The sequence below is a fragment of the Oncorhynchus keta genome, chromosome 14 (assembly GCF_023373465.1).
Source record: "Oncorhynchus keta strain PuntledgeMale-10-30-2019 chromosome 14, Oket_V2, whole genome shotgun sequence".
NCBI lineage: Eukaryota > Metazoa > Chordata > Actinopteri > Salmoniformes > Salmonidae > Oncorhynchus > Oncorhynchus keta.
The window spans coordinates 7970395-7995294 of NC_068434.1; the positions used below are offsets into that span (position 1 = coordinate 7970395).

Consider the following 24900-nt stretch of genomic DNA (forward strand, 5'->3'; position numbering starts at 1 on the left):
GGGACTGTGCCTTTGCCGGAGTAGTATGGGCTAGGGCACGGGTGTTGTTAGGTTTGGTAAGGGGGGATTTTGTATTGACGTGGGCCAGGTTAGAGAGAGGTGTAGGGAGAGCGAGAGGGACGGATAGGGACAGGTTTCTGCTCTGGCTTCTCATGAGTCTCTTTAAACGGGGGCTGTGGGAAGCCAGGCAGAACATGGTGAAGACAGGGAGAGATTGGGGGGTGGAAGGGATAGTGAGGAGGGTGGAATGAGATTTGAGGGGGAGGATGAAGAGGGAGGAGAGGAAGTGGGGGCAGCATGCTGCTCGGGAGAGGTGGAAGGGGGTTTAGGGCTGGGTGTCATTTAGATTTGTAAGGGGATAGATTAGGGACGGGGAGATAGGGAAAGGTATTTTGTAGGGTGACGGGGAGGGAAGATGCTCCCTGAGGTCTTGTTTGGGGTTTATGTTTAGTTAAATTATTTAAATTAAAATACCATTATTTGAGTATGTATGAAAATTATGAGTTGTAAAGAATGAATGGTATTGAAGATAATAAATTATTTTTTATTTAAAAAAAAAAGATAACCTATACAGCCCTCCGGAGAGAGGAGCCGACGATATGAGGAACACGGTTGGCAAGGAAGCCCGAAAAGCAGCCCCAAAAATGTATTGGGGGGGGCTCAGGGAGTGTGTGGCAGAGTCAGGAGACAGACCTGAGCCAACTCCCCCTGTTAATCGTGAGGAGCAGCGATCAAAGGACTTCTGGACTTGGGAAGAGATATTGGACGGAAAAGGACCATGGGCACAGCCTGGTGAATATCGACGCCCCAAAGAAGAACTGGAGGCGGCGAAAGCGGAGAGGCGCTGGTATGAGGAGGCAGCACGGCGACGCGGATGGAAGCCTGAGAGTCAGCCCCAAAAAATTATTTGGGGGGGGCTCACAGGGAGTATGGCGATGCCAGGTAGGAGACCTGCGCAAACTCCCTGTGCTTACCGGGGGGCTAGAGAGACCGGGCAGGCAATGTGTTATGCTATGGAGTGCACGGTGTCTCCAGTGCGGGTGCATAGCCCGGTGCGGTACATACCAGCTCTTCGTATTAGCCGGGCTAGAGTGGGCATCGAGCCAGGTAAGGTTGGGCAGGCTCGGTGCTCAAGAGCTCCAGTGCGCCTGCACGGTCCGGTCTATCCAGAGCCACCTCCACACACCAGTCCTCCGGTGGCAGCTACCCGCACCAGGCTTCCTGTGCGTGTCCTCGATCCAGTACCACCAGTTCCAGCACCACGCACCAGGCCTTCAGTGCGCCTCGCCTCCAGCGCTATCAGAGCCTTCCTTCTCTCTAGCGCTGTCGGAGCCTCCCGCCTGTTCAGCGCAGCCAGAGCCTTCCTCCTCTACAGCGCTGCCGGAGCCTCCCGCCTGTTCAGCGCAGCCAGAGCTGCCAGCCTGCATGGAGCAGCCAGAGCTGTCAGTCTGCATGGAGCAGCCAGAGCTGCCAGGTTGCATGGAGCAGCCAGAGCTGTCAGTCTGCATAGAGAGCCAGTCTGCACAGAGCTGCCAGTCTGCATAGAGCTGCCAGTCTGCATAGAGCTGCCAGTCTGCATAGAGCTGCCAGTCTGCATAGAGCTGCCAGTCTGCATAGAGCAGCCAGAGCTGCCAGTCTGCATAGAGCAGCCAGAGCTGTCAGTCTGCATAGAGCAGCCAGAGCTGTCAGTCTGCATGGAGCTGCCAGTCTGCATGGAGCAGCCAGAGCTGCCAGTCTGCATGGAGCAGCCAGAGCAGCCAGTCTACATGGAGCAGCCAGAGCAGCCAGATCTGCCAGTCAGCCAGACTCTTCCAGATCTACCAGTTAACCAGAATCTTCCAGATCTGCCAGTCAACCAGACTCTTCCAGATCTGCCAGTCAAACAGGATCTGCCGGAACCAACTACCTGCCTGAGATTCCTCTCAGTGCTGAGCTTCCTCTCAGTGCTGGGTTTCCACTCAGTGCTGAGCTGCCCCTCAGTCCCGAGTTTCCCCTCAGTCCCGAGCTTCCCCTCAGTCCCGAGCTTCCCCTCAGTCCCGAGCTTCCCTCAGTCCCGAGCTACCCCTCAGTCCTGAGCTACCCCTCAGTCCCGAGCTTCCCCTCAGTCCGAGCTTCCCCTCAGTCCCGAGCTACCCCTCAGTCCCGAGCTACCCTTCAGTCACGAGCTGCCCCTCAGTCACGAGCTGCCCCTCAGTCACGAGCTGCCCCTCAGTCACGAGCTGCCCCTCAGTCCAGTGGGGTTCTGGGTGAGGACTACTAGGCCATGGTCGGCGGCGAGGGTGGACTATCCCAGGACGCAAGGGGGAGGAACTAAGACATTAATGGAGTGGGGTCCACGTCCCGAGCCGGAGCCGCCATCATGGACAGACGCCCACCCGGACCCTCCCTATGGTTTTGTGGTGCGTCCGGGAGTCCGCACCTTAGGGGGGTGGTTCTGTCACGCCTTGGTCTTACTATTTTGTGTTTTCTTTATTATTTGTTCAGGCCAGGGTGTGACATGGGTTTATTGTGTTGTCGTATTGGGGTTTTTGTAGGTATTGGGATTGTGGCTGAGTAGGGGTGTCTAGAATTGGCTTGGCTGCCTGAGGCGGTTCTCAATCAGAGTCAGGTGATTCTCGTTGTCTCTGATTGGGAATCATATTTAGGTAGCCTGGGTTTCACTGTGTATTTTGTGGGTGATTGTTCCTGTCTTTGTGTTAGTTAGCACTAGATAGGCTGTATAGGTTTTCGCGTTTCGTTTTGTTGTTTTTTGTATATATATATAGTTATTTCATGTATCGTCGTTTCTTCATTAAAGAACATGAGTAACCACCACGCTGCATTTTGGTCCGCTTCTCCTTCAACAGACGAACGCCGTTACACATTTAACTCAACCCCTCTAAAATGTTGAGCTCTACAACAGATATTTTGTGGGAGGGCTATGTGAAATATTGACCTCTATGGCAGATATATAGTGGGAGGACTATGTGAAATATTGACCTCTTTGGCAGATATATTGTGGGAGCGCTATGTGAAATATTGACCTCTATGGCAGATATATTATGGGAGAACTAAGTGAAATATTGACCTCTTTGGCAGATATATAGTGGGAGGACTATGTGAAATATTGACCTCTATGGCAGATATATAGTGGGAGGACTATGTGAAATATTGACCTCTATAGCAGATATATAGTGGGAGGACTATGTGAAATATTGACCTCTATGGCAGATATATAGTGGGAGGACTATGTGAAATATTGACCTCTTTGGCAGATATATAGTGGGAGGACTATGTGAAATATTGACCTCTTTGGCAGATATATTGTGGGAGGACTATGTGAAATATTGACCTCTATGGCAGATATTTTATAGGAGGACTATGTGAAATATTGACCTCTATAGCAGATATATAGTGGGAGGACTATGTGAAATATTGACCTCTATAGCAGATATATAGTGGGAGGACTATGTGAAATATTGACCTCTATAGCAGATATATAGTGGGAGGACTATGTGAAATATTGACCTCTATGGCAGATATATAGTGGGAGGACTATGTGAAATTGTCACGTTCTGACCTTTATTTCCTTTGTTTTGTCATTATTTAGTATGGTCAGGGCGTGAGTTGGGGTGGGCAGTCTATGTTTGTTTTTCTATGATTTGGGTATTTCTATGTTTCTGCCTAGTATGGTTCTCAATCAGAGGCAGGTGTCATTAGTTGTCTCTGATTGAGAATCATATTAGGTGGCCTGGGTTTCACTGTGTCTTTGTGGGTGATTGTTCCTGTCTCTGTCTTTGCACCAGATAGGACTGTTTTGGGTTTTCACGGTTCTTGTTTTTGTTAGTTTGTTCATGTGAAGTGATTTATTAAAACATGAATCAAAACAACCACGCTGCGCTTTGGTCCGCCTCTCTGTCAATGGAAGAAATCCCTTACAGAAATGTTGATCCTCTACTATGGAAATATTGACAGATATATTGTGGGAGGACTATGATATGAAAATTCTGGATAATTTGAAGAACATCTATACATCTTCATCCAACCTACCTTGAGAACATTTGGGGAGAGTATTGATAAATGTAAAGAAACTGATTTAATTTGTAGCCATGAAGAAGACACACTGCTGTTCACAAGGCCTGTAGTTTTTATAGTATCAGATTAACACTCTGGTCTGCTCTTTGTCTTGTGTTATTGGTTGTCAATAAACAAAACAGACAAATAAGTAATTACTCACCTGATACTGATCATCCATTATCCAAGATGGAGAGTCATGAATAATGATCATGTAAAACAGAATGCATTAGTTATTATTGTTCATTGAATTTCTGTCTCATTACATAATTTAATGAAATACCACACATCATATTGGAATGACTGTTCATCACATTCATTACTAATGTACATCTAGGGAAAGGGATGTAAGCAGTGCTACTATTGGAAAAGTCTAAACATCACAGAATGATTCATACTGGGACATCAAACTGAATTCAAGCTGATTCTATTTTCATTTTGGTGTGTGAAATATTGACCTCAATGGCAGATATATAGTGGGAGAACTATGTGAAATATTGACCTCTATAGCAGATATATTGTGGGAGGACTATGTGAAATATTGACCTCTTTGGCAGATATATAGTGGGAGGACTATGTAAAATATTGACCTCTATGGCAGATATATAGTGGGAGGACTATGTGAAATATTGACCTCTTTGGCAGATATATAGTGGGAGGACTATGTGAAATATTGACCTCTTTGGCAGATATATTGTGGGAGAGCTATGTGAAATATTGACCTCTATGGCAGATATATTGTGGGAGGACTATGTGAAATATTGACCTCTATGGCAGATATATTGTGGGAGGACTATGTGAAATATTGACCTCTATGGCAGATATATTGTGGGAGGGCTATGTGAAATATTGACCTCTATGGCAGATATATAGTGGGAGGACTATGTGAAATATTGACCTCTATGGCAGATATATTATGGGAGAACTAAGTGAAATATTGACCTCTTTAGCAGATATATAGTGGGAGGACTATGTGAAATATTGACCTCTATAGCAGATATATTGTGGGAGGACTATGTGAAATATTGACCTCTATGGCAGATATATAGTGGGAGGACTATGTGAAATTGTCACGTTCTGACCTTTATTTCCTTTGTTTTGTCATTATTTAGTATGGTCAGGGCGTGAGTTGGGGTGGGCAGTCTATGTTTGTTTTTCTATGATTTGGGTATTTCTATGTTTCGGCCTAGTATGGTTCTCAATCAGAGGCAGGTGTCATTAGTTGTCTCTGATTGAAATCATACTTGACCCTGGGTTTCACTGTGTGTTTGTGGGTGATTGTTCCTGTCTCTGTCTTTGCACCAGATAGGACTGTTTTGGGTTTTCACGGTTCTTGTTTTTGTTAGTTTGTTCATGTGAAGTGATTTATTAAAACATGAATCAAAACAACCACGCTGCGCTTTGGTCCGCCTCTCTGTCAATGGAAGAAATCCCTTACAGAAATGTTGATCTCTACGGCAGATATATTGTGGGAGGACTATGATATGAAAATTCTGGATAATTTGAAGAACATCTATACATCTTCATCCAACCTACCTTGAGAACATTTGGGGAGAGTATTGATAAATGTAAAGAAACTGATTTAATTTGTAGCCATGAAGAAGACACACTGCTGTTCACAAGGCCTGTAGTTTTTATAGTATCAGATTAACACTCTGGTCTGCTCTTTGTCTTGTGTTATTGGTTGTCAATAAACAAAACAGACAAATAAGTAATTACTCACCTGATACTGATCATCCATTATCCAAGATGGAGAGTCATGAATAATGATTATGTAAAACAGAATGCATTAGTTATTATTGTTCATTGAATTTCTGTCTCATTACATAATTTAATGAAATACCACACATCATATTGGAATGACTGTTCATCACATTCATTACTAATGTACATCTAGGGAAAGGGATGTAAGCAGTGCTACTATTGGAAAAGTCTAAACATCACAGAATGATTCATACTGGGACATCAAACTGAATTCAAGCTGATTCTATTTTCATTTTGGTGTGTGAAATGTTGACCTCTATGACAGATATATAGTGGGAGGACTATGTGAAATATTGACTTCTTTGGCAGATATATTGCGGGAGGACTATGTGAAATATTGACTTCTTTGGCAGATATATTGTGGGAGGACTATGTGAAATATTGACCTCTTTGGCAGATATATAGTGGGAGGACTATGTGAAATGTTGACCTCTATGGCAGATATATTGTGGGAGGACTATGATATGAAAATTCTGGATAATTTGTAGAACATCTATACATCTTAATCCAACCTACCTTGAGAACATTTGGGGAGAGTTTTGATAAATGTAAAGAAACTGATTTAATTTGTAGCCTTGAAGAAGACACACTGCTGTTCACAAGGCCTGTAGTTTTTATAGTATCAGATTAACACTCTGGTCTGTTCTTTGTCTTGTGTTATTGGTTGTCAATAAACAAAACAGACAAATAAGTAATTACTCACCCTCATCTGATCATCCATTATCCAAGATGGAGAGTCATGAATAATGATCATGTAAAACAGAATGCATTAGTTATTATTGTTCATTGAATTTCTGTCTCATTACATAATTTAATGAAATACCATACATCATATTGTAATGACTGTTCATCACATTCATTACTAATGTACATCTGGGGAAAGGGATGTAAGCAGTGCTACTATTGGAACAGTCTAAACATCACAGAATGATTCATACTAGGACATCAAACTGAATTCAAGCTGATTCTATTTTCGTTCTGGAGTGTGAAATATTGACCTCTATAGCAGATATATAGTGGGAGGACTATGTGAAATATTGACCTCTATGGCAGATATATAGTGGGAGGACTATGTGAAATATTGACCTCTATGGCAGATATATAGTGGGAGGACTATGTGAAATATTGACCTCTATGGCAGATATATTGTGGGAGGACTATGTGAAATATTGACCTCTATAGCAGATATATTGTGGTAGGGCTATGTGAAATATTGACCTCTATGGCAGATATGTAATGGGAGGACTATGTGAAATATTGACCTCTATGGCAGATATATAGTGGGAGGACTATGTGAAATATTGACCTCTATAGCAGATATATTGTGGGAGGACTATGTGAAATATTGACCTCAACTGCAGATATATTGTGGGAGGACTATGTGAAATATTGACCTCTATGGCAGATATATAGTGGGAGGACTATGTGAAATATTGACCTCTATGGCAGATATGTAATGGGAGGACTATGTGAAATATTGACCTCTATAGCAGATATATAGTGGGAGGACTATGTGAAATGTTGACCTCTATAGCAGATATATAGTGGGAGGACTATGTGAAATATTGACCTCTATGGCAGATATATTGTGGGAGGACTATGTGAAATATTGACCTATAGCAGATATATAGTGGGAGGACTATGTGAAATATTGACCTCTATAGCAGATATATAGTGGGAGGACTATGTGAAATGTTGACCTCTATAGCAGATATATAGTGGGAGGACTATGTGAAATATTGACCTCTATGGCAGATATATTATGGGAGGACTATGTGAAATATTGACCTCTATAGCAGATATATTGTGGTAGGGCTATGTGAAATATTGACCTCTATGGCAGATATGTAATGGGAGGACTATGTGAAATATTGACCTCTATGGCAGATATATAGTGGGAGGACTATGTGAAATGTTGACCTCCATGGCAGATATATAGTGGGAGGACTATGACGTGAAAATTCTGGATAATTTGAAGAACATCTATACATCTTAATCCAACCTACCTTGAGAACATTTGGGGAGAGTATTGATAAATGTAAAGAAACTGATTTAATTTGTAGCCTTGAAGAAAACACACTGCTGTTTACAAGAGCTGTAGTTTTTATAGTATCAGATTAACACTATTGTCTGTTCTTTGTCTTGTGTTATTGGTTGTCAATAAACAAAACAGACAAATAAGTAATTACTCACCCCAATCTGATCATCCATTATCCAAGATGGAGAGTCATGAATAATGATCATGTAAAACAGAATGCATTAGTTATTATTGGTCATTGAATTTCTGTCTCATTACATAATTTAATGAAATACCACACATCATATTGGAATGACTGTTCATCACATTCATTACTAATGTACATCTAGGGAAAGGGATGTAAGCAGTGCTACTATTGGAACAGTCTAAACATCACAGAATGATTCATACTAGGACATCAAACTGAATTCAAGCTGATTCTATTTTCATTCTGAAGTGTGAAATGTTGACCTCTATGGCAGATATATAATGGGAGGACTATGTGAAATGTTGACCTCTATAGCAGATATATAATGGGAGGACTATGTGAAATGTTGACCTCTATGGCAGATATATAGTGGGAGGACTATGTGAAATATTGACCTCTTTGGCAGATATATTGTGGGAGGACTATGTGAAATATTGACCTCTATGGCAGATATATAGTGGGAGGACTATGTGAAATATTGACCTCTTTGGCAGATATATAGTGGGAGGATATGTGAAATGTTGACCTCTTTGGCAGATATATTGATGGAGAACTATGTGAAATGTTGACCTCTATAGCAGATATATAGTGGGAGGACTATGTGAAATGTTGACCTCTATGGCAGATATATAGTGGGAGGACTATGTGAAATATTGACCTCTATGGCAGATATATAGTGGGAGGACTATGTGAAATATTGACCTCTATAGCAGATATATAGTGGGAGGACTATGTGAAATGTTGACCTCCATAGCAGATATATTGTGGGAGATCTATGATATGAAAATTCTGGATAATTTGAAGAACATCTATACATCTTAATCCAACCTACCTTGAGAACATTTGGGGAGAGTATTGATAAATGTAAAGAAACTGATTTAATTTGTAGCCTTGAAGAAGACACACTGCTGTTCACAAGGCCTGTAGTTTTTATAGTATCAGATTAACACTCTGGTCTGTTCTTTGTCTTGTGTTATTGGTTGTCAATAAACAAAACAGACAAATAAGTAATTACTCACGTTGTCCTGATCATCCATTATCCAAGATGGAGAGTCATGAATAATGATCATGTAAAACAGAATGCATTAGTTATTATTGTTCATTGAATTTCTGTCTCATTACATAATTTAATGAAATACCACACATCATATTGGAATGACTGTTCATCACATTCACTACTAATGTACATCTTGGGAAGGGATGTAAGCAGCACTACTATGTGAGCAGTCTGAGAATGACTGAATGCTTCATAATTTGACATCAATCTGAATTCAAGCTGATTCTATTTTCATTTTGGTGTGTGAAATGTTGACCTCTATGGCAGATATATAGTGGGAGGACTATGTGAAATATTGACCTGTCTCTGTCTTTGCACCAGATAGGACTGTTTTGGGTTTTCACGGTTCTAGTTTTTGTTAGTTTGTTCATGGAAAGTGATTTATTAAAACATGAATCAAAACAACCATGTGCGCTTTGGTCCGCCTCTCTGTCAATGGAAGAAATCCCTGTGAAATGTTGATCTCTATGGCAGATATATTGTGGGAGGACTATGTGAAATATTGACCTCAATGGCAGATATATAGTGGGAGAACTATGTGAAATATTGACCTCTATAGCAGATATATAGTGGGAGGACTATGTGAAATATTGACCTCTATAGCAGATATATAGTGGGAGGACTATGTTAAATATTGACCTCTATAGCAGATATATAGTGGGAGAACTATGTGAAATATTGACCTCTATAGCAGATATATAGTGGGAGGACTATGTGAAATATTGACCTCTATAGCAGATATATAGTGGGAAGACTATGTGAAATATTGACCTCTATAGCAGATATATAGTGGGAGGACTATGTGAAATATTGACCTCTATAGCAGATATATTGTGGGAGGACTATGTGAAATATTGACCTCTATAGCAGATATATAGTGGGAGGACTATGTGAAATATTGACCTCTATGGCAGATATATAGTGGGAGGACTATGTGAAATATTGACCTCTATAGCAGATATATAGTGGGAGGACTATGTGAAATATTGACCTCTATAGCAGATATATAGTGGGAGGACTATGTGAAATATTGACCTCTATAGCAGATATATAGTGGGAGGACTATGTGAAATATTGACCTCCATGGCAGATATATTGTGAAAGGGAAAGGAAAGGGGGATACCTAGTCAGTTGTCCAACTGATCGTATTCAACTGAGATGTGTCTTCCGCATTTTGTCACGCCTTGGTCTTACTATTTTGTGTTTTCTTTATTATTTGTTCAGGCCAGGGTGTGACATGGGTTTATTGTGTTGTCGAATTGGTTTTTTGTAGGCATTGGGATTGTGGCTGAGTAGGGGTGTCTAGAATTGGCTTGGCTGCCTGAGGCGGTTCTCAATCAGAGTCAGGTGATTCTCGTTGTCTCTGATTGGGAACCATATTTAGGTAGCCTGGGTTTCACTGTGTATTTTGTGGGTGATTGTTCCTGTCTTTGTGTTAGTTAGCACTAGATAGGCTGTATAGGTTTTCGCGTTTCGTTTTGTTGTTTTTGTATATATATAGTTATTTCATGTATCGTCGTTTCTTCATTAAAGAACATGAGTAACCACCACGCTGCATTTTGGTCCGCTTCTCCTTCAACAGACAAACACCGTTACACATTTAACTCAACCCCTCTAAAATGTTGAGCTCTACAACAGATATTTTGTGGGAGGGAAAGGTGAAATGTTGATCTCTTTGACAGATATATTGTGTGAGAACTATGTGAAATGTTGACCTCCATGGCAGATATATTGTGGGAGATCTATGATGTGAAAATTCTGGATAATTTGAAGAACTTCTATACATCTTTATCCAACCTACCTTGAGAACATTTGGGGAGAGTATTGATAAACGTAAAGAAACTGATTTAATTTGTAACCTTGAAGAAGACACACTGCTGTTCACAAGGCCTGTAGTTTTTATAGTATCAGATTAACACTCTGGTCTCTTCTTTGTCTTGTGTTACTGGTTGTCAATAAACAAAACAGACAAATAAGTAATTACTCACCAAATCCTGATCATCCATTATCCAAGATGGAGAGTCATGAATAATGATCATGTAAAACAGAATTCATTAGTTATTATTGTTCATTGAATGTCTGTCTCATTACATCATTTAATGAAATACCATACATCATATTGGAATGACTGTTCATCACATTCATTACTAATGTACATCTAGGGAAAGGGATGTAAGCAGCACTACTATGTGAGCAGTCAGAGAATGACTGAATGCTTCATACTAGGACATCAAACTGAATTCAAGCTGATTCTATTTTCATTCTGGAGTGTGAAATGTTGACCTCCATGGCAGATATATAGTGGGAGGACTATGTGAAATATTGACCTCTATGGCAGATATATAGTGGGAGGACTATGTGAAATATTGACCTCTTTGGCAGATATATAGTGGGAGGACTATGTGAAATGCTGACCTCTATGGCAGATATATAGTGGGAGCGCTATGTGAAATATTTACCTCTATGGCAGATATATTGTGGGAGAACTATGTGAAATATTGACCTCTATGGCAGATATTTTATAGGAGGGCTATGTGAAATATTGACCTCTATAGCAGATATATTGTGGGAGGACTATGTGAAATATTGACCTCTATGGCAGATATATTGTGGGAGGACTATGTGAAATATTGACCTCTATGGCAGATATATTGTGGGAGGACTATGTGAAATATTGACCTCTATAGCAGATATATAGTGGGAGGACTATGTGAAATATTGACCTCTATGGCAGATATATAGTGGGAGGACTATGTGAAATGTTGACCTCTATGGCAGATATATAGTGGGAGGACTATGTGAAATATTGACCTCTATGGCAGATATATAGTGGGAGGACTATGTGAAATATTGACCTCTATGGCAGATATATAGTGGGAGGACTATGTGAAATGTTGACCTCTATGGCAGATATATAGTGGGAGGACTATGTGAAATATTGACCTCTATGGCAGATATATAGTGGGAGGACTATGTGAAATATTGACCTCTATGGCAGATATATAGTGGGAGGACTATGTGAAATGCTGACCTCTATGGCAGATATATAGTGGGAGGACTATGTGAAATATTGACCTCGATGGCAGATATATTGTGGGAGGACTATGTGAAATGCTGACCTCTATGGCAGATATATAGTGGGAGGACTATGTGAAATATTGACCTCTATGGCAGATATTTTATAGGAGGGCTATGTGAAATATTGACCTCTATAGCATATATATTGTGGGAGGACTATGTGAAATATTGACCTCTATGGCAGATATATTGTGGGAGAACTATGTGAAATATTGACCTCGATGGCAGATATATTGTGGGAGGACTATGTGAAATATTGACCACTATAGCAGATATATAGTGGGAGGACTATGTGAAATATTGACCTCTATGGCAGATATATAGTGGGAGGACTATGTGAAATATTGACCTCTATGGCAGATATATAGTGGGAGGACTATGTGAAATATTGACCTCGATGGCAGATATATTGTGGGAGGACTATGATAAATATTGACCACAATGGCAGATATATTGTGGGAGGACTATGTGAAATATTGACCTCTATGTCAGATATATTGTGGAAGGACTATGAGAAATATTGACCTCTATAGCAGATATATAATGGGAGGACTATGTGAAATATTGACCTCTATGGCAGATATATTGTGGAAGGACTATGTGAAATATTGACCTCTATAGCAGATATATAATGGGAGGACTATGTGAAATATTGACCTCTATGGCAGATATATTGTGGGAGAACTAAGTGAAATATTGACCTCTAGGGCAGATATATAGTGGGAGGACTATGTGAAATATTGACCTCCATAGCAGATATATTGTGGGAGAACTATGATATGAAAATTCTGGATAATTTGAAGAACATCTATACATCTTCATCCAACCTACCTTGAGAACATTTGGGTAGAGTATTGATAAATGTAAAGAAACTGATTTAATTTTTTAGCCTTGAAGAAGACACACTGCTGTTCACAAGGCCTGTAGTTTTTATAGTATCAGATTAACACTCTGGTCTGTTCTTTGTCTTGTGTTATTGGTTGTCAATAAACAAAACAGACAAATAAGTAATTACTCACCAAATCCTGATCATCCATTATCCAAGATGGAGAGTCATGAATAATGATCATGTAAAACAGAATGCATTAGTTATTATTGTTCATTGAATTTCTGTCTCATTTCATAATTTAATGAAATACCATACATAATATTGGAATGACTGTTCATCACATTCATTACTAATGTACATCTAGGGAAAGGGATGTAAGCAGTGCTACTATTGGAACAGTCTAAACATCACAGAATGATTCATACTAGGACATCAAACTGAATTCAAGCTGATTCTATTTTCATTCTGAAGTGTGAAATGTTGACCTCTATTGCAGATATATAGTGGGAGGACTATGTTAAATATTGACCTCTATGGCAGATATATAGTGGGAGGACTATGTGAAATATTGACCTCTATGGCAGATATATAGTGGGAGGACTATGTGAAATATTGACCTCTATGGCAGATATATAGTGGGAGGACTATGTGAAATATTGACCTCTATGGCAGATATATAGTGGGAGGACTATGTGAAATATTGACCTCTATGGCAGATATATAATGGGAGGACTATGTGAAATATTGACCTCTATGGCAGATATATGTGGGAGGACTATGTGAAATATTGACCTCTTTGGCAGATATATAGTGGGAGGACTATGTGAAATATTGACTTCTTTGGCAGATATATTGTGGGAGGACTATGTGAAATTGACCTCTTTGGCAGATATATTGTGGGAGGACTATGTGAAATATTGACCTTTTTGGCAGATATATAGTGGGAGGACTATGTGAAATATTGACCTCTTGGCAGATATATTGTGGGAGGACTATGTGAAATATTGACCTCTTTGGCAGATATATTGTGGGAGAACTATGTGAAATATTGACCTCTTTGGCAGATATATAGTGGGAGGACTATGTGAAATATTGACCTCTTTGGCATATATAAAGTGGGAGAATTATGTGAAATATTGAGCCCACAACAGATATTTTGTGGGAGGATATGTGAAATATTTGACCTCAATGGCAGATATATTGTGGGAGGACTATGTGAAATATTGACCTCTATAGCAGATATATAGTGGGAGGACTATGTGAAATATTGACCTCTATAGCAGATATATAGTGGGAAGACTATGTGAAATATTGACCTCTATAGCAGATATATAGTGGGAGGACTATGTGAAATATTGACCTCTATAGCAGATATATTGTGGGAGGACTATGTGAAATATTGACCTCTATAGCAGATATATAGTGGGAGGACTATGTGAAATATTGACCTCTATAGCAGATATATAGTGGGAGGACTATGTGAAATATTGACCTCTATAGCAGATATATAGTGGGAGGACTATGTGAAATATTGACCTCTTTGGCAGATATATAGTGGGAGGACTATGTGAAATATTGACCTCTATAGCAGATATATAGTGGGAGGACTATGTGAAATATTGACCTCTATGGCAGATATATAGTGGGAGGACTATGTGAAATATTGACCTCTATAGCAGATATATAGTGGGAGGACTATGTGAAATATTGACCTCTATGGCAGATATATAGTGGGAGGACTATGTGAAATATTGACCTCTATAGCAGATATATTGTGGGAGGACTATGTGAAATATTGACCTCTATAGCAGATATATAGTGGGAGGACTATGTGAAATATTGACCTCTATGGCAGATATATAGTGGGAGGACTATGTGAAATATTGACCTCTATGGCAGATATATTGTGGGAGGGCTATGTGAAATATTGACCTCTATGGCAGATATATAGTGGGAGGACTATGTGAAATATTGACCTCTATGGCAGATATATTGTGGGAGGGCTATGTGAAATATTGACCTCTATGGCAGATATATAGTGGGAGGACTATGTGAAATATTGACCTCTATGGCAGATATATTGTGGGAGGACTATGTGAAATATTGACCTCTATGGCAGATATATTGTGGGAGGACTATGTGAAATATTGACCTCTATGGCAGATATATTGTGGGAGGACTATGTGAAATATTGACCTTTTTGGCAGATATATAGTGGGAGGACTATGTGAAATATTGACTTCTTTGGCAGATATATTGTGGGAGCGCTATGTGAAAGATTGACCTCTTTGGCAGATATATTGTGGGAGGACTATGTGAAATATTGACCTTTTTGGCAGATATATAGTGGGAGGACTATGTGAAATATTGACTTCTTTGGCAGATATATTGTGGGAGCGCTATGTGAAAGATTGACCTCTTTGGCAGATATATTGTGGGAGAACTATGTGAAATATTGACCTCTTTGGCAGATATATAGTGGGAGGACTATGTGAAATATTGACCTCTTTGGCATATATATTGTGGGAGCGCTATGTGAAATATTGACCTCTATGGCAGATATATTATGGGAGGATTATGTGAAATATTGACCTCTATGGCAGATATATTGTGGGAGGACTATGTGAAATATTGACCTCTATGGCAGATATAATGTGGGAGGACTATGTGAAATATTGACCTCTATGGCAGATATATAGTGGGAGGAATATGTGAAATATTGACCTCTATGGCAGATATAAAGTGGGAGAATTATGTGAAATATTGAGCTCCACAACAGATATTTTGTGGGAGGATATGTGAGATATTGACCTCTATGGCAGATATATTGTGGGAGGACTATGTGAAATATTGACCTCTATAGCAGATATATAGTGGGAGGACTATGTGAAATATTGACCTCTATAGCAGATATATAGTGGGAGGACTATGTGAAATATTGACCTCTATAGCAGATATATAGTGGGAGGACTATGTGAAATATTGACCTCTATAGCAGATATATTGTGGGAGGACTATGTGAAATATTGACCTCTATAGCAGATATATAGTGGGAGGACTATGTGAAATATTGACCTCTATAGCAGATATATAGTGGGAGGACTATGTGAAATATTGACCTCTATAGCAGATATATAGTGGGAGGACTATGTGAAATATTGACCTCTATAGCAGATATATAGTGGGAGGACTATGTGAAATATTGACCTCTATAGCAGATATATAGTGGGAGGACTATGTGAAATATTGACCTCTATAGCAGATATATAGTGGGAGGACTATGTGAAATATTGACCTCCATGGCAGATATATTGTGGAAGGGAAAGGAAAGGGGGATACCTAGTCAGTTGTCCAACTGAATGTATTCAACTGAGATGTGTCTTCCGCATTTTGTCACGCCTTGGTCTTACTATTTTGTGTTTTCTTTATTATTTGTTCAGGCCAGGGTGTGACATGGGTTTATTGTGTTGTCGTATTGGTTTTTTTGTAGGCATTGGGATTGTGGCTGAGTAGGGGTGTCTAGAATTGGCTTGGCTGCCTGAGGCGGTTCTCAATCAGAGTCAGGTGATTCTCGTTGTCTCTGATTGGGAACCATATTTATGTAGCCTGGGTTTCACTGTGTATTTTGTGGGTGATTGTTCCTGTCTTTGTGTTAGTTAGCACTAGATAGGCTGTATAGGTTTTCGCGTTTCGTTTTGTTGTTTTTTGTATATATATAGTTATTTCATGTATCGTCGTTTCTTCATTAAAGAACATGAGTAACCACCACGCTGCATTTTGGTCCGCTTCTCCTTCAACAGACGAACACCGTTACACATTTAACTCAACCCCTCTAAAATGTTGAGCTCTACAACAGATATTTTGTGGGAGGGAAAGGTGAAATGTTGACCTCTTTGACAGATATATTGTGTGAGAACTATGTGAAATGTTGACCTCCATGGCAGATATATTGTGGGAGATCTATGATGTGAAAATTCTGGATAATTTGAAGAACTTCTATACATCTTTATCCAACCTACCTTGAGAACATTTGGGGAGAGTATTGATAAACGTAAAGAAACTGATTTAATTTGTAACCTTGAAGAAGACACACTGCTGTTCACAAGGCCTGTAGTTTTTATAGTATCAGATTAACACTCTGGTCTCTTCTTTGTCTTGTGTTACTGGTTGTCAATAAACAAAACAGACAAATAAGTAATTACTCACCAAATCCTGATCATCCATTATCCAAGATGGAGAGTCATGAATAATGATCATGTAAAACAGAATTCATTAGTTATTATTGTTCATTGAATGTCTGTCTCATTACATCATTTAATGAAATACCATACATCATATTGGAATGACTGTTCATCACATTCATTACTAATGTACATCTAGGGAAAGGGATGTAAGCAGCACTACTATGTGAGCAGTCAGAGAATGACTGAATGCTTCATACTAGGACATCAAACTGAATTCAAGCTGATTCTATTTTCATTCTGGAGTGTGAAATGTTGACCTCCATGGCAGATATATAGTGGGAGGACTATGTGAAATATTGACCTCTATGGCAGATATATAGTGGGAGGACTATGTGAAATATTGACCTCTTTGGCAGATATATAGTGGGAGGACTATGTGAAATGCTGACCTCTATGGCAGATATATAGTGGGAGCGCTATGTGAAAGATTTACCTCTATGGCAGATATATTGTGGGAGAACTATGTGAAAGATTGACCTCTATGGCAGATATTTTATAGGAGGGCTATGTGAAATATTGACCTCTATAGCATATATATTGTGGGAGGACTATGTAAAATATTGACCTCTATGGCAGATATATAGTGGGAGGACTATGTGAAATATTGACCTCTATAGCAGATATATAGTGGGAGGACTATGTGAAATATTGACCTCTATAGATTGTGGGAGACTATGTGAAAGGGAAAGGAAAGGAAAGGGGATACCTAAATAGTTGACCTCTGAGATATATTCAACTGAAATGTGTCTTCCGCATTTAACTATGTAAAATGTTGACCTCTATAGCAGATATTTTGTGGGAGATCTATGATGTGAAAATTCTCTGATAATTTGAAGAACTATGTAACATCTTGAACCTACCTTGAGAATATTTGGGGAGGAGTATTGATAAATGTAAAGAAACTGATTTAATTTGTAGCCTTGAAGAAGACACACTGCTTGCTGTTCACAAGGCCTGTAGTTTTTATAGTATCAGATTAACACTCTGGTCTGTTCTTTGTCTTGTGTTATTGGTTGTCAATAAACAAAACAGACAAATAAGTAATTGACTCACGTTGTGCTGATCATCCATTATCCAAGATGGAGAGTCATGAATAATGATCATGTAAAACAGAATGCATTGATTATTGGTCATTGAATATCTGTCTCATTACATAATTTAATGAAATACCATACATCATATTGGAATGACTGTTCATCATTCATTACTAATGACATCTAGGGAAAGGGATGTAAGCAGCACTACTATGTGAGCAGTCTGAGAATTACTATGTGAAATAAGACATCAAGCTAAATTCAAGCTGATATATTTTATTTTTGGTGTGTGAAATATTGACCTCTATGACAGATATATAGTGGGAGGACTATGTGAAATATTGACCTCTATGACAGATATATAGTGGGAGGACTATGTGAAATATTGACCTCTATAGCAGATATATAGTGGGAGGACTATGTGAAATATTGACCTCTATGGCAGATATATAGTGGGAGGACTATGTGAAATATTGACCTCTACAGCAGATATATAGTGGGAGGACTATGTGAAATATTGACCTCTATAGCAGATATATAGTGGGAGGTCTATGATGTGAAAATGCTGGATAATTTGAAGAACATCTATACATCTTAATCCAACCTACCTTGAGAACATTTGGAGAGAGTATTGATAAATGTAAAGAAACTGATTTAATTTGTAGCCTTGAAGAAGACACACTGCTGTTCACAAGGCCTGTAGTTTTTATAGTATCAGATTAACACTCTGGTCTGTTCTTTGTCTTGTGTTATTGGTTGTCAATAAACAAAACAGACAAATAAGTAATTACTCACCCATAGCTGATCATCCATTATCCAAGATGGAGAGTCATGAATAATGATCATGTAAAACAGAATGCATTATTTATTATTTTTCATTGAATTTCTGTCTCATTTCATAATTTAATGAAATACCACACATCATATTGATATGACTGATCATCATTCATTACTAATGTACATCTAGGGAAAGGGATGTAAGCAGCACTACTATGTGAGCAGTCTGAGAATGACTGAATGCTTCATACTAAGACATCAAACTGTTCAAGCTGATTTTATTTACATTTTTTGACAGATATATATATTTGGGATGACTATGTGAAATATTGACCTCTATGGCAGATATATAGTGGGAGGACTATGTGAAATATTGACCTCTATAGCAGATATATAGTGGGAGGACTATGTGAAATATTGACCTCTATGGCAGATATATAGTGGGAGGACTATGTGAAATATTGACCTCTATGGCAGATATATAGTGGGAGGACTATGTGAAATATTGACCTCTATAGCAGATATATAGTGGGAGGACTATGTGAAATATTGACCTCTATGGCAGATATATAGTGGGAGGACTATGTGAAATATTGACCTCTATAGCAGATATATAGTGGGAGGACTATGTGAAATATTGACCTCTATAGCAGATATATAGTGGGAGGACTATGTGAAATATTGACCTCTATAGCAGATATATAGTGGGAGGACTATGTGAAATATTGACCTCTATAGCAGATATATAGTGGGAGGACTATGTGAAATATTGACCTCTATGGCAGATATATAGTGGGAGGACTATGTGAAATATTGACCTCTATAGCAGATATATAGTGGGAGGACTATGTGAAATATTGACCTCTATAGCAGATATATAGTGGGAGGACTATGTGAAATATTGACCTCTATGGCAGATATATAGTGGGAGGACTATGTGAAATATTGACCTCTATAGCAGATATATAGTGGGAGGACTATGTGAAATATTGACCTCTATAGCAGATATATAGTGGGAGGACTATGTGAAATATTGACCTCTATGACAGATATATAGTGGGAGGACTATGTGAAATATTGACCTCTATGCAGATATATAGTGGGAGGACTATGTGAAATATTGACCTCTATAGCAGATATATAGTGGGAGGACTATGTGAAATATTGACCTCTTTGGCAGATATATTGTGGGAGGACTATGTGAAATATTGACCTCTATGGCAGATATATAGTGGGAGGACTATGTGTAATATTGACCTCTATGGCAGATATATAGTGGGAGGACTATGTGTAATATTGACCTCTATGACAGATATATTCTGGGAGGACTATGTGTAATATTGACCTCTAGGACAGATATATTCTGGGAGGACTATGTGAAATGTTGACCTCCATAGCAGATATATTGTGGGAGGACTATGATATGAAAATGCTGGATAATTTGAAGAACATCCATACATCTTAATCCAACCTACCTTGAGAACATTTGGGAAGAGTTTTGATAAATGTAAAGAAACTGATTTAGTTTGTTCCCTTGAAGAAGACACACTGCTGTTCACAAGGCCTGTAGTTTTTATAGTATCAGATTAACACTCTGGTCTGTTCTTTGTCTTGTGTTATTGGTTGTCAATAAACAAATCAGACAAATAAGTAATTACTCACCCCATCCTGATCATCCATTATCCAAGATGGAGAGTCATGAATAATGATCATGTAAAACAGAATGCATTAGTTATTATTGGTCATTGAATTTCTGTCTCATTTCAATAATTTAATAAAATACCATACATCATTTTGGAATGACTGGTCATCACATTCATTACTAATGTACATCTAGGGAAAGGGATGTAAGCAGTGCTACTATTGGAACAGTCTAAACATCACAGAATGATTCATACTCGGACATTAAACTGAATTCAAGCTGATTCCATGTTCATTTTGGGATGTGAAATGTTGACCTCTATAGCAGATATATAGTGGGAGGACTATGTGAAATATTGACCTCTATAGCAGATATATAGTGGGAGGACTATGTGAAATATTGACCTCTATGGCAGATATATAGTGGGAGGACTATGTGAAATATTGACCTCTATAGCAGATATATAGTGGGAGGACTATGTGAAATATTGACCTCTATGGCAGATATATTGTGGGAGGACTATGTGAAATATTGACCTCTATAGCAGATATATAGTGGGAGGACTATGTGAAATATTGACCTCCATGGCAGATATATTGTGGAAGGGAAAGGAAAGGGTGAAATCAGTTGTCCAACTGAATGTATTCAACTGAGATGTGTCTTCCGACCTCATTTAACTCAACCCCTCTGAAATATTGAGCTCTATGGCAGATATTTTGTGGGAGGACTATGTGAAATATTGACCTCAATAGCAGATATATAGTGGGAGGACTATGTGAAATATTGACCTCTATGGCAGATATATTGTGGGAGAAATATTGTATGTCAAATCTGGATAATTTGTAGAACATCTATACATCTAATCCAACCTACCTTGAGAACATTTGGGGAGAGTATTGATAAATGTAAAGAAACAGATTTAATTTGTAGCCTTGAAGATGACACACTGCTGTTCACAAGGCCTGTAGTTTTTATAGTATCAGATTAACACTCTGGTCTGTTCTTTGTCTTGTGTTATTGGTTGTCAATAAACAAAACAGCCAAATAAGTAATTACTCACCTGATACTGATCATCCATTATCCAAGATGGAGAGTCATGAATAATGATCATGTAAAACAGAATGCATTAGTTATTATTGGTCATTGAATTTCTGTCTCATTACATAATTTAATGAAATACCATACATCATATTGGAATGACTGTTCATACATTCACTACTAATGTACATCTAGGGAAAGGGATGTAAGCAGTGCTACTATTGAACAGTCTAAACATCACAGAATGATTCATACTGGACATTAAACTGAATTCAAGCTGATTCCATGTTCATTTTGGGATGTGAAATATTGACCTCTATAGCAGATATATAGTGGGAGGACTATGTGAAATATTGAGCTCTATAGCAGATATATAGTGGGAGGACTATGTGAAATATTGACCTCTATAGCAGATATATAGTGGGAAGACTATGTGAAATATTGACCTCTATAGCAGATATATAGTGGGAGGACTATGTGAAATATTGACCTCTATAGCAGATATATAGTGGGAGGACTATGTGAAATATTGACCTCTATAGCAGATATATAGTGGGAGGACTATGTGAAATATTGACCTCTATGGCAGATATATAATGGGAGGACTATGTGAAATATTGACCTCTATAGCAGATATATTGTGGGAGGAATATGTGAAATATTGACCTCTATAGCAGATATATAGTGGGAGAAATATTGTATGTCAAATCTGGATAATTTGAAGAACATCTATACATCTAATACAACCTACCTTGAGAACATTTGGGGAGAGTATTGATAAATGTAAAGAAACTGATTTAATTTGTAGCCTTGAAGAAGACACACTGCTGTTCACAAGGCCTGTAGTTTTTATAGTATCAGATTAACACTCTGGTCTGTTCTTTGTCTTGTGTTATTGGTTGTCAATAAACAAAACAGACAAATAAGTAATTACTCACCTAATGCTGATCATCCATTATCCAAGATGGAGAGTCATGAATAATGATAATGTAAAACAGAATGCATTAGTTATTATTGTTCATTGAATTTCTGTCTCATTACATAATTTAATGAAATACCATACATCATATTGGAATGACTGTTCATCACATTCATTACTAATGTACATCTAGGGAAAGAGATGTAAGCAGTGCTACTATTGGAACAGTCTAAACATCACAGAATGATTCATACTCGGACATTAAACTGAATTCAAGCTGATTCCATGTTCATTTTGGGATGTGAAATGTTGACCTCTATGACAGATATATAGTGGGAGGACTATGTGAAATATTGACCTCTATAGCAGATATATAGTGGGAGGACTATGTGTAATATTGACCTCTATGGCAGATATATAGTGGGAGGACTATGTGTAATATTGACCTCTATGACAGATATATTCTGGGAGGACTATGTGTAATGTTGACCTCTATAGCAGATATATTGTGGGAGGACTATGTGTAATATTGACCTCTATGACAGATATATTGTGGGAGGACTATGTGAAATGTTGACCTCTATAGCAGATATATTGTGGGAGGACTATGTGAAATGTTGACCTCTATGGCAGATATATTGTGGGAGGACTATGTGAAATATTGACCTCTATGGCAGATATATTGTGGGAGGACTATGTGAAATGTTGACCTCTATGGCAGATATATTGTGGGAGGACTATGTGAAATATTGACCTCTATGGCAGATATATTGTGGGAGAACTATGTGAAATATTAGTATATAGAGTATATATGCCATTTAGCTGACGCTTTTATCCAAAGCGACTTACAGTCATGTGTGCATACATTCTACGTATGGGTGGTCCTGGGAATCGAACCCACTACCCTGGCGTTACAAGTGCCATGCTCTACCAACTGAGCCACATATTGACCTCTATGGCAGATATATTGTGGGAGAACTATGTGAAATATTGACCTCTATAGCAGATATATAGTGGGAGGACTATGTGAAATATTGACCTCTATAGCAGATATATAGTGGGAGGACTATGTGAAATATTGACCTCTATAGCAGATATATAGTGGGAGGACTATGTGAAATATTGACCTCTATAGCAGATATATAGTTGGAGAACTATTGAAATATTGACCTCTATGGCAGATATATAGTGGGAGGACTATGTGAAATATTGACCTCTATAGCAGATATATTGTGGGAGAACTATGTGAAATATTGACCTCTATAGCAGATATATAGTGGGAGGACTATGTGAAATATTGACCTCTATAGCAGATATATTGTGGGAGAACTATGTGAAATATTGACCTCTATGGCAGATATATAGTGGGAGAACTATGTGAAATATTGACCTCTATAGCAGATATATAGTGGGAGAACTATGTGAAATATTGACCTCTATAGCAGATATATAGTGGGAGGACAATGTGAAATATTGACCACTATAGCAGATATATTCTGGGAGAACTATGTGAAATGTTGACCTCCATAGCAGATATATTGTGGGAGATCTATGATATGAAAATGCTGGATAATTTGAAGAACATCTATACATCTTAATCCAACCTACCTTGAGAACATTTGGGAAGAGTTTTGATAAATGTAAAGAAACTGATTTAGTTTGTTCCCTTGAAGAAGACACACTGCTGTTCACAAGGCCTGTAGTTTTTATAGTATCAGATTAACACTCTGGTCTGCTCTTTGTCTTTTTAAAATGTATTTTATTTCACCTTTATTTAACCAGGTAGACCTTACATTAGTGATGGTAAAATGCATTGTAACTAGTTGATATTCAGAATGAATCTAGTCTATTCATCTGTAACTCCTACTATGAACTCCTACCTACATGAGAAAGTACAAGTGTTCTGTACAGGGAAAGAGACTGGTTGTTATTGTTGTTGTTTAGGTGTTTAGAAACATTACTGGAGTTCTAGAACACTTACCTTCTCTGACCCATAAACCCACTCCAGCCTCCTCCTTCTGTTCTCCATGGATGACCTGACAGATGTAGACTCCTCTATCTGACCTCCTGCAGTCTCTCAGCCTCAGAGATACGTTGCCTCTCTCCAGCTCCTGGGTGATCAGACTCACTCTGCCCTCATAGCCACTCCTCTCTGTCACCTGGCCATTCTTATACAGGTAAATACACTCTGTCCCTTTAAACCACCTGATCGTCATGGCAACAGCACTGGTGTCAGGTGA

The 24900-nt window shown here is 38.6% G+C and overlaps 2 protein-coding genes across 3 annotated transcripts in view; one reads left to right on the top strand and one right to left on the bottom strand.

Moving 5' to 3' along the window:
* The window catches only part of LOC127907163 (histone-lysine N-methyltransferase, H3 lysine-79 specific-like), a 233665-nt gene that overhangs the window by 177707 nt on the left and 31058 nt on the right, over positions 1-24900 (bottom strand). Inside the window, exons 1-5 of one of the 2 annotated variants that reach the window (XR_008063560.1) lie at positions 22489-22682; positions 21448-21572; positions 15071-15202; positions 11691-11734; positions 4806-4863 (exon numbers count right to left, since the gene is read on the bottom strand). The gene's annotated coding sequence lies outside the window, so the exon portion shown is untranslated. Of the gene's footprint in view, positions 1-4805; positions 4864-6247; positions 6948-11690; positions 12043-15070; positions 15203-21447; positions 21573-22488 lie in introns of those variants that run through there. The other variant, XM_052460938.1, reaches the window with a different exon arrangement.
* LOC127907162 (uncharacterized) lies at positions 610-16800 on the top strand. Its single transcript, XM_052460937.1, has 2 exons — positions 610-2723; positions 16686-16800. The coding sequence occupies exon 1, from the start codon at positions 645-647 to the stop codon at positions 2073-2075; it is 1431 nt and encodes a 476-aa protein (XP_052316897.1). The 5' UTR covers positions 610-644; the 3' UTR covers positions 2076-2723; positions 16686-16800.